At 24.4% G+C, this 11,507-nt stretch overlaps 1 protein-coding gene and 2 non-coding genes across 4 annotated transcripts; all 3 read right to left on the bottom strand.

The window, feature by feature from the left end:
- Nucleotides 1–2,256: 2,256 nt before the first annotated feature.
- On the bottom strand, nucleotides 2,257–2,328 carry Trnap-ugg. The gene has a single exon. It is a non-coding gene; the product is annotated as a tRNA-Pro (tRNA).
- An 86-nt stretch (nucleotides 2,329–2,414) lies between these two features.
- Nucleotides 2,415–2,486, bottom strand: Trnap-ugg. The gene has a single exon. It is a non-coding gene; the product is annotated as a tRNA-Pro (tRNA).
- Nucleotides 2,487–4,695: 2,209 nt separating this feature from the next.
- On the bottom strand, nucleotides 4,696–10,409 carry LOC122858475 (proton-coupled amino acid transporter-like protein pathetic). Of its 2 annotated transcripts, XM_044161402.1 has the most exons (9): nucleotides 10,319–10,409; nucleotides 7,936–8,293; nucleotides 7,070–7,120; nucleotides 6,692–6,810; nucleotides 6,457–6,607; nucleotides 6,255–6,376; nucleotides 5,591–6,181; nucleotides 5,161–5,327; nucleotides 4,696–5,084 (listed from the first exon to the last, which is right to left on the bottom strand). In XM_044161402.1, exons 3-9 carry the CDS (start codon nucleotides 7,070–7,072, stop codon nucleotides 4,837–4,839), a joined length of 1,401 nt encoding a protein of 466 aa, XP_044017337.1. In that variant the 5' UTR covers nucleotides 7,073–7,120; nucleotides 7,936–8,293; nucleotides 10,319–10,409; the 3' UTR covers nucleotides 4,696–4,836. The 2 variants fall into 2 exon arrangements, with proteins under 2 accessions (XP_044017337.1, XP_044017338.1); XM_044161403.1 differs by lacking the exon at nucleotides 7,936–8,293 and having other exon boundaries at nucleotides 4,813–5,084; nucleotides 10,319–10,406.
- Nucleotides 10,410–11,507: the final 1,098 nt, after the last annotated feature.

Genomic DNA, 11,507 nt, shown 5'->3' with positions numbered 1-11,507 from the left:
TATATTTGCTGCAGATGTAGTACATTTTCCAATGTAATTTTCTACTGCTGAAAGGTTTTTATATACTCCATTTGGACCACTGATAATAATTTCGATTTATCTAGCAATTTACAGATTTATTTTCAAAATTTATTGCTTCATGTATAAGTCGTTTATTAAGAAATAATATCTGGTGAACGATGAGACTAAGCAAAAATGTCCTCCTCTTTCATACAACTTTAATTCATTGGGGAAAAAAATATATATAAAATTTGAATATAACTTGCAAATTCATGCAATACTCATCAATAAAGATTATCATTTTTTTTTTTATTTGGTTGAATGGGCTGCAAACGAAGGACCATTTATAAGCTGATAAAACATATCGCCATCATTTTTGAAAAGGGCAGAATAATGCTCATGTATTTTATATTTTTATATTCAAGTACGATCGAGCCCTCGAGTTTTTTTTTTTTATTTATTTATTTTTTTTTCCCTTACAATTTTCATATATTCACGCAGAGTATATATATTTTCATGTTGACCCGAATGTATATATTGAGTTACATGGATTAAATATACAGAATATATATTTGATCGAATATCTAAAATGCATTTGAAATTTTTGAACACCGTTGTAGAGTGCTGTTCGTGCTCACGAATACACAATTTGAATTCTTGAAACACACTGTATGTCTATATGTACTCTTGATTCTGTTTGTCATTGTGGAATTTACTTGGACATTTGGCATAGACAGAATTTGAGTTTACATTGTTTAATCGATAGCTCTTCATGGTCATCAAGTGTCCCAAAATTCATTAGTCAATATTAATATTCGAAAAATATTTATAAGTATATTTAAATAAATTTTAAAATTTATTTAATTATTTAAGATTTATTTTAAAGCAATTAATTTTTATCTACCAAAAACTTGACCAACAAAATATTCAAAATGTATTTTATAAAATTGCAAGAATATTTAATTTTTTCATCAGTATTATTTTGAGTAAATTAAATATTTATATTACCAGTAAATAACGTTGATGTTAATAATTAAGACATACAAATTTAAAAAAAAAAATTTATAAATTTAATAATAAATGAAAATTGGCGAGTGGGTGTTACAAGTCGATAACGACTTTGAAAGAGTGTTAACATAAAGTTTGTTTAACACTCGTATATCGTTACTAATTTTGCCTGGTTAAAAAGTAGTCGACGTTAATGCTCTTAACATACCACAAAGTACCATACGTTTAATATATATACCCCCACAAGTTGTTACGGAAAATTTTACATTTAGTTTGACTTTTAAATGTTGCAGTATTTACCAACCAAGGGTGCAGGCAATGTATGATGTTGATATTTTTTTTTTTCTTTTTTTATCACTGCAATTATGAGATTCCAGCATTTATTTATCAGTAAACACCAAAGTTCCTTGAACATAACTACCCTCTATTTATTTATTTATTATTTTTTTAAAACTAAAATTTGAATAAATAAAAATAATGCTTTATTTTTTTTATTATTTTCTCACGATGACATCCTACATACATGACTTTATTTATGACTAACGTAAAAAGTTTTTTTATAATTTATTTCGATTGGTATAATAAAAAAAAATTCAAGTGACGAAATTTCTCTAGAAAAACATCTAAACGAAATAATTTGTAAATTTTTTTTCCTTCTATTTAACTAACAAGTAAAATACGAAAACTTTTATTTTGTATATATAGACAAAATGATGAAAAAAAAAAAGTATTAGATGGAAAATTTTGTAGAAAGGATGAGAAGGAAGAAAGAGATAAGTTAGAGTGATGTACAAGGACCTCAACTGGATTTGGCAAGGTGCCAAATGTCTATGTATACGACGCTAGACAGTTCAAACTATTAACCATCTCTTCGTTGACTCCTACTAACTCTTGTATATTTTTTTTTATTTTAACATGGAAAAATATAAATTAAAGAAAAATAAAAATATACAGATATAAAATAAAAACAGCGGAAGCTGCTATGGCCCACTCGTTTTTATTTATTTTAGTCTTTTCGTGTGTTTATCTTTATTGCCATTTTTTTTTTTATTTGATAACATTTTCCTTTATAAAATTGAATTTTTTAAAATTCAAAAAATAAAAAAAAATATTCACATTAATTTTCGCTTCATCTTTATTGTTCAAATGTTAATTGAATAATTAATTTAAATTGCAAAATTAATTGTTTAATGAATTAGCAATCATATGTGATATTTAAAATAGAAAAAAAATGCCAAAAAAAATGATGGGCCGAACCGGGATTTGAACCCGGGACCTCTCGCACCCAAAGCGAGAATCATGCCCCTAGACCATTCGGCCACCCATATTATTGATTGGTAAAACCAGCTTCTTCAATACTTTCTCTCAAGAATAACTAATAAATAAAAAAAATGCAAAAAAACGATGGGCCGAACCGGGATTTGAACCCGGGACCTCTCGCACCCAAAGCGAGAATCATGCCCCTAGACCATTCGGCCACCCATATTATCGATTGGTAAAACCAGCTTCTTCAATACTTTCTCTCAAGAATAACCCATAAAATAATAACTAAATAACAAAAAATTAAAACATAAAAAAAATAACGAAAAATTAATTTTTTAATTAAATTTTCTTCACTCAACACTTTTAAATTAAATTTTCTAATTAATTAGATTCAAAAGTTAAATATATTTAATAAGAATAATTAATTAATTAATTTTCCTTGCTCTGAAAAATATCATCTTTTTTTTAAATTGATTTAATTCAATTTATTTTTAACTGATATTTTTAAATTGTTTTATTTAATTTCTATCAACAACTCAACGACATCTTGACAATACAAAGAGAATAAAAATAAAAAATATTCATATTGTTCTAAATGAAAAAAAAATTTACTTGTCAAATCCAGATATATTTTTTTGGCTTTTATTAATTGAACAATTCACTGAGATAGTTTAATTTTATTTTTAAATCTCTTGAAAAGTTTTTATGCTAAAGTGATATTATTATTATTATAAATAATATTTAAAATATTTTTAACATTCTCCAAAGCAAATGTGTTGCAATGAATATATATATTTTTCATGTAAAAAAATTTTCGTTAGTAACATACTGAATGGGCACACTCAAAAATCAAAATTGTATTTTGTTGAATGGTCTATCTCATATCATCACAGTCTATTATATGCACACATGAAAATGTCAAAAGCAAATATCTGCACAAAGTAGAAAATTACAGTTCAAAAAGCTTCAAAAACTTTCGTGTGCTTGGCACAACTGTGTTTGTTAATATCACAAAAATAAATACTCACAAATATTAATCAACCAAATGCAAATATTTAAACAATAAAATTAAAATAATAATTAAAAAAATAAAATCAATCAAATTTATCAAAGCTCGCAAAGATATATTGCAAATTTAATATTTTTTTTTTATCCTCTATATAAAACTTTTAAAGAAAAAAAAAGCTGAAAGTTTTATACAGCTGTTGTGTGTATATCAACATTATTTTCCTCGGAAAAGTTTATTGGAATTTTCATGTAGATTTTGAGGGGGAATATGCTAAACATCAGTGATACAAAATTGTACATAGACAAGTGGATATATTTCTACGTGAAACAAAGACATTTTAGTTTTTTATTTGTAGAAAAAAAAAATAGAAAAAATAAAATGTGTTGTGTTTTGCACACCCTGACTGAAATTTATATCCCTGGAGACTCGTATATGTTTGTTAGCATCATATTGTCTTTGGTGTTGCTATGTTATTATCATATAATACCAATAAATTCAAAAGCAATTATAAACCCATGAACAATTTTATTCAAAACATTATATATACACTTATTTTAAAAGTACACTTGTATGACTTTAATTCGTTGAGTCTGTTGATAAATAATTTAATTTAAATTTTAAAACTTGCTAAATAAATTTTCACGTAAACGTAAACAAAAATCTCGTGAAATTTTTAAATAATTATCTATTTAATAAAAAAAAATAACGAGTGATAAAAAATACTGAATTTTTTTATGAAGAAAAAGTTGGTTAATAATTAAAAAATTAATTTTTAAAAGTTAGCAAATTATTTTTAATTATTAAAATGATAATTTATTGATTTGGAATTATTAAAATTACTTTGAAGCAATGCAGTGTCTTTTTTAATAAATAAAATAATGAAATAAATCAAAATAATTAAAATTATTCATTTTAAAAATATATATTTTTTTCTAAGTCATTTATTTCAAGATAATTTATTTTTTTCAATTTAAAAAGTATTGATATTCGTCCTTGGTACAGGTCATCACAATATCAAATGCCAATATCATGAAAAAAGATTATCACACTCTAGTGAACGCACGTTTTTTTCTTCATATCATGAAGTAAGAAGTTTAACGATAAAATGATATCAAAACTTAAAAATTTATTAAACTTGGATGAGTTATGTCCATGTGTATAAAATGTGAAAATATATTTATATATGAAATTTTATTATTTTTTTTTCCAGCTAATGTCTCAGTTGGTTTTCTTTTTTTTTATTTATTTTTTTTCTATCTTTCGTGTTGCCTGAATGAAAATCCACCGCTTAGGTATAAGATTGGGGATTTGATAGCATAGCTGTGGTGGTTTTGTCTTTTTTATTTTTTGATATGAAATCCAGCTCAAGACCATCAGTGTCTTCCAACAAATATGAGCGAGAAATAAATTTACAATTTTATTATTTCATCTTTTTTTTTTTTATTATTATTTTAGTTACATTCATCAATGGAACAAATGATTATTGAATTTATTTTACAAAAAAAAACAAAAATTTTAATTGAGCAGTTAAATTTAGTATTGTCGTATTTTAATAATTAATTTTCAAATATAGCCTTTTTGATGCCTGGTATGGCATCAGCAGAACCATAAAATATTGCAAATATAGCAACAACAACAATAATTATATTTTTAATTGCAATCCATTTACAAAAACCAAAACCAAAATTCCATACTGTTATTGTTTCAAGAATAACTGGTAATATAAAACCTTGAATTGAAAAACAAAATGCTCCAATCAGTGACATGAATGGTGATATTGCTGGTACAGCAACAGCCAATAAAACTAAAAATTAAAAAAAAACATTATTATTAAAACAATAATTAAATGTTGTTTTATTTTAATTTTCTATTAAACTTACCACATGTTGTCATCATCATTGTTCTCAGTGTATAATCTATCAGTGTTGATTTTTTAGCTTGAAAATTTTCCATCCAATTTTCAGCAATTTCAAGACAAACACTAAATAATAAACGACATGTGCATATCACTGATGTTCCCACTAGTATTTTTAAAACATGAGATATTCTGTAAATTAATTTTTAAAATAAATTTAATATTAAAATTGTTTTTCTCTTCTTCAGGTATATAAATTAAAAATTAAAAAAATTTGCTTAAATTTATTAATGGATTATTTATCAAACTGCTAATTATTTTTTTTAATTTTTGTAATTAATTTTTTGATAAAAGTGAGCAATTTAAAAAAAAAAAAAAAAAATTAAATTTATTGTCAAGAATTTTAAAGAGATACCCAAAGTGTAAAATTATCTAATTGATAAATAATTACTCACGGTTCTTTTGATGATATTTCAAGAACAATCATGTCTTCTGTTGAATTTGGATTGTTCATATACCCCACAACTCCAATGACAACATACATCACAGTAATTCCAGTCATGCCTAAATTAAGAACTCCAAATGTACCAATGAATTTCTTGGGTGTTTTCATTTTATTTTCAATTGGCATTATAACACCAATTGACTCCATGGCAAAGATAATTATACTAAAGCATTTTGGAAATTTGTCAATAAATTCTTGAAATGTTGAAGGATAATATACAAATTTACTTGAATCATATGTGCCACTTGCAAAATGACAAAATATCCAATAAAATATAATAACTACACTTGTTATCATTGAAATATTGGCAATCATTGAAATTGGAACGAGATTTTTTAAATCTGGTATCCATGATAACATAACAAGTGGAATTAATAAACAAATTATCATCAATCTTAGACTAAAACCATCTTCAATATTTGTACTTTCTGTATTATAAAAATACCAATTTACAACACTTCGATAATTTTTTGCAGCGACAACAGCAAATACACTGCATGTACCAAAATATGCAACGAATAATGTTATCTCAACAATATATCTAAAATAAAAAATATAATTTAATTAACATTATCCAATTATTTGCCAGATGATGATGATGATGATGTTTTTACCTTCCAATTTTGGAATATTTTTGAAGTGGCTTTGGTCCAATTGATAGAGCTTGTTCTGCAACTTCCGGAAAACTCATTGTTGTTTTTTCAACTTTGTAGTATAATATATGTGCACATTTTACCTGAAATGTAAAATAAATAATGTTATTGTTTTTACAATTTAATGATGAGTAATAATACATATTTAGGAATTTTAATTTACCAAAATGTAAGCACAGTGAGTGCTGATAATTCCAATGATGATTGCTGTTAAGCCACCAAGAAGTATTCCAGATTGACGAAATGCAAATGGCATTGAAAGAATACCAGTTCCAAATACAGCTTTTAGCAAGTGAACAAGTGTATCAAAGTTCCTGTTGAATGATTTTTTTTTTTTTATTAAAAATATATTAGATTATAATTTAGCTTAAAAATATAATTATTAATTTTATAATTACGTTGTTGGATTTTTAACGATCCGACTGTCAAATGGATCAAATTTTTTTGGGCTCACACCTCCTTCAACTTTCAAATCAATTGTTTGAGTATTTCCAGGTGAAAAATTACCTTTAGTTCCCTGAAATTTATAAATAATAAATCAACAAAAAACAACAGATTTAAAGATATAAAATTAAAATTTTTTTTTTCTCTATAAATTATTCAAATAAAAAATAAAAAACTTGAAATCAAAAATATTTTTAAATTTAAATTTATCATTGAGAAATTATTATTCAGATAAATCAAGATACATCACAGGTAGATAAATAAAAATACATTTATTTTTTTAATTTAAAAAATATTCATAGATAACAGAAAAAAAAATATATTTATCTTACCATTTTTATTTAATTTAATTTCTTCGTTTTTTTTTATTTCCTCAAAATGACCTGAAAAAAAAATTAAAATATCTATTTTTAAATAATTTTCATGTTTTTTTTTTTAAATAATATTGATATTTCAAACGTCAATGCACTGAGTAATGGGACAAATGACCTTAGTAACTGAAATTCTTGATCCTAAATGAAAGTCAATTTACCTTATTTTTATACTTTGAAAGTACAATTCTCCCCTTCTTTCATTTTAACTTCTATACTATTAAATTTCTGATGTAACTAAACTACTGTTTTCATAAAACCTGATTTTACAAATAAAAAATTATCAACAACAACAACAATAATTATTATACTCCAAGTTGATGAATTTTAAAAGTCCAAAATTATAAATAAAAAATATATAAATTGGGTTGACAAAAGTTTATCAAATTTCCAAGCTTAATAAAGGTCAAAATTATTTAAAAATAAAAAAATTAGTCTGTAAATGTGGAGCATCCAAGAGGGGTGTTAATTAAATTCAAGATAAATATATACTCGTCTGAATCTAAAATTAATAATATCTCGATTCACAGAAAATATCCATTAGAAGCCCCAAAAAGTCATTAGAAACATTCGAAAAAGATAATAGAAAAAAAATAAAAAAAAAAAAAAAATTTTATCAACGACAGTTTGATGGTGTTATCTACGAGCTAATTGATGAAGAAAAAAAAAAAAAAAATATATTTGTGGTTTGTCCGTTCAACGTGGCTGACCTGAATCATGACGAAAGACTATTTGATTTTAAATAATAAAAATAGTAATCTATTGACAAATAAACAACTCGATGAAAAAAATAATTGTAAAATTTAAATTTAAATAATATTGCTTACCAAAAAATAAAAAGCCAATGTAATAAAATACAAATAATAATTATTTGCTAGCTTCTTGTTCTGTCTGATGAAATTAAAAATTTTTCCTTACAAAAGGAACACGTACTCATAACGCTTTTCTATTTGATAATCTTTTTTTAGTATTGAGTGAGGAGGTTGACTATGTTCATTGCTTGACAATGCTTGACTGGCTTGACTGGCTTGACCGATCAAGACTTGTGTGCCATCAAGCACCACCAAGTATTTTTCTTCTTCTTCTTCTTCTATTTTTTCTTTTTCTTTTTTAAATTCTCCTTTTTCAGCAGACACTTGCCATTAGATTTTCGGTATTTTTCGTCAATTTTCGTTCCAATTTTTCCTACACGCATGCGTAAAAAATCAACTTGTTATTTATTTATTCGAAACAACAGGAAATAAATCAAAAAATTTTATTTCCTCTTTATAATATCATTAAAAACAAATCTACATATATATATTTTTTTTTTCCAAATAAAGCAATGTATTATATTTTTTTTTTAGATTAAAAAAAATGTATCATCGAAATATGATGAAGCAATTTCGATAATGGTACACCATAAAAGACTCTACTCAGGCTATTTCATTGTACAAAATTCCATGAGGTGAATTTGGCCACACCAATGTAAAGCCCATATCATGATATTCATTTTTATTTTTTTTTTTTACTTTCTTTTTAACCACTGGTATCATTTGCATATTCCAACGAATGGTCAGTAAATGTACCGCATCAACTTGATCATTTCAAATAAAATTCAGCTTCATTTGTGGCTAAAATTTTTAAAATATTATTATTATATTTTTGAATGTTTTAAGTTATATTATTTTAATAAACAGCCGTGTCATTGGACCCTCGTTGCTTAATATATACAATAGCTTCATGATCACTTTAATAAAAACATAATCTCATGACCCAAGTTACTATACACTAAATTAATGTCAAATAGAATGCGTCACATGCAGCTTCAATATCATTAAACATCAATTTAAATAATACACAATACAAATAAATTACTGTACATATACGCTTATTATATTTTATCATTTTAATCATAATTATTATTATTATTTTATTTATTTGTTTGGTTTGGTGATTGATAATCATTGTTATTTTATTAATTATTTATTAAATTGTTTATGGTTAAATAATTAACTTGTAAATATTTTATTTAACTAATTTGGTATTTTAATTATTAATTAATTGAGACAACTAAATGTAATTAAATTTTTTTTTTAGTTTTATTCGATTTTTCGAATAGTCGAATAGTAACGAATAATTCGACTGTATGTTTTTAATTTTTCGAATTAAGCTTTTTTTTTTTTTTTTATTTTATCATAATGTCTCGGAATTAATAAATTCTCTTTTAAAATTAGCTGCTATTGATTGTAGTAATTTTTTTTTAAATAGTAGTTTCATAAATTTGTTCAAAAAAATAATTAAAAAAATGAAGAAATAAAAAAAAAAAAAATTTCAAGACTTAGCTTTTCGAATATTCGCACACCCCTAATTTTTATTATTTATTTAAATAGTGCGAAATTAAATAAATCAATTTTACTTAAAAAAAAAAACAATTTTCCAAGTACCTCAATTGATCAAATAAATTATAAATTATAAATAAATTCATGTCAAATTACATCGACATAAAAATTAAATTAATATATTTAATCTTTAAAAAAGAATAATAATAATAATTCTGCGAAATGTCAGCTTAGCATCAATTTCAAAAGGATTTAAAAAAATCACTGGGGTGTTGTAATTTTCATTTAAAAATAAATATACAATTGAAAAAAAAAACAACAACAATCCTCATGTATTGTATATTTTGGTTTCCCTTTCATTTATTCTTTTTTGCTCAATGAAATTTTTGGAGAAAGGTGAGATCTATGTCAAACACTTTGAACGTAATAATAAGAAAGAAAAAAAAAAAACTCAATGATTAAAGTAGACTTATAAATATAGGGGTTTAATATAGGGGAGCATTCAGAGGGTTATGCAAATCTGGGATATTGAAACGCCACTAGGGCGAGGGTTCATTATATTTTGTTGCATTTTCACATTCATATATATCCCATTGACCTCGAATTTATACTGGTTAAATTGTCGATTAAAATACCTCATTGCATAGCCTCATTATTAATTTAATAAACAAAATTTATATCCTTATTTTAAATAACAAAAAAAAATAATGAATTCTCAATTTTTACAGATATAATTTAATAATTTTTATATGAAAATTGAAAGGCTGTAAATTTCATTCAGATGATTAAAAAAAAAAAATAATAATTAATGATGTTTTCGAAATTTTCCTGTGGCTTTTGACTGAATATTTCAACTCGAAGAATATTTTAATGAAGTTTATATACATACTTGTAATATAAAGAATATGTCAGCTGCAGATATATCCCTTTGAAATGACAATGTCTGTCGTTTTTTTATCTAATTTTTTTATGTCTGGTTTTTAGTCTATTATCTATCTCACTTTTTATGTACAAGGCGCCACTCTCTTACTACTATCACATCCTCCTTTTTAACAATTTGCTTCACAATGTGATTTAATACCCAAGGATCTTTGAGATGTAATGCATTCAATGCTTATGTTCATCTTTCATCTCATCATTTTTCATTTTTTTTTTTTTTTGTTCATTGAATTAAATTCAATGATGTTTTTTTTCTTCTTTGTTAATATATTTATATATATTCGTTGAAAAATAATTCAATGGATATTATAATCAATAATTTTATATTTTTTAATTTTTTAATTTTTTGTATCTAGATACCCCGAATAAAAAATACCGAGTAGTTGAAAACGACTCAAAACGACTCGATATTTTTTATCCCGGGTATTAAATTGTAAATGTTTATACTTGGAAAGATTATTTGAGTACATTTTTTAATAAATAAACAAATTAAAGCGGTAATTTCAAAAAGATTTACAGAAAATTAACTGTTGTAGTTTCGTTAAAATAATTATAAATAATAAAATGAATTAAGGCTGAATAAAACGATATTCCCGAGGGGCTATTCATTGGTGCAGTAGTCATGGTGTCATTCTGAGTGTAGTCATGGTGTAGTAGCATGTAGTGATTAGTGAAGGTGTAGTCACGTTTAATTATATAGTATTTCTACTTTTTTCACTAAAACTTTTGTGAAAATATTTTTACGAATGTCTTTGCGATTACTTGGAATTTCTCCGTGATTACTCCGAGTTTTTCCCATATTGACCCACGCGGAGAAATGAGGAGAGAATTTTTTTCTCCAAAAAATACTAACGTGGAGAAATGTGCCAAGTAATAATTTCTTTAATTTAAAAATAAAAATTTAATTTATTACAGATTTGAAAAAAAAAATTAAATAATCCCAGTTAAATAGAAAATTATTCACCAAAAAAAAAAATTAATAAAATTATTTCTTTTAAAAAACCGTGAGTTAAAAATCATGTTTGTAAAATAAATAAATAATGGAAAAAAAAAATGCTGTTACAACATAAAAGTTTAAAAGACAATTGGCCAGTAGCCATGGCAAATTTCAAGATTTAATTTTTATCCAAGCTCAACAT

The sequence above is a fragment of the Aphidius gifuensis genome, linkage group LG5 (assembly GCF_014905175.1).
Source record: "Aphidius gifuensis isolate YNYX2018 linkage group LG5, ASM1490517v1, whole genome shotgun sequence".
NCBI lineage: Eukaryota > Metazoa > Arthropoda > Insecta > Hymenoptera > Braconidae > Aphidius > Aphidius gifuensis.
This window is presented reverse-complemented; position numbering and strand designations above follow the sequence as displayed.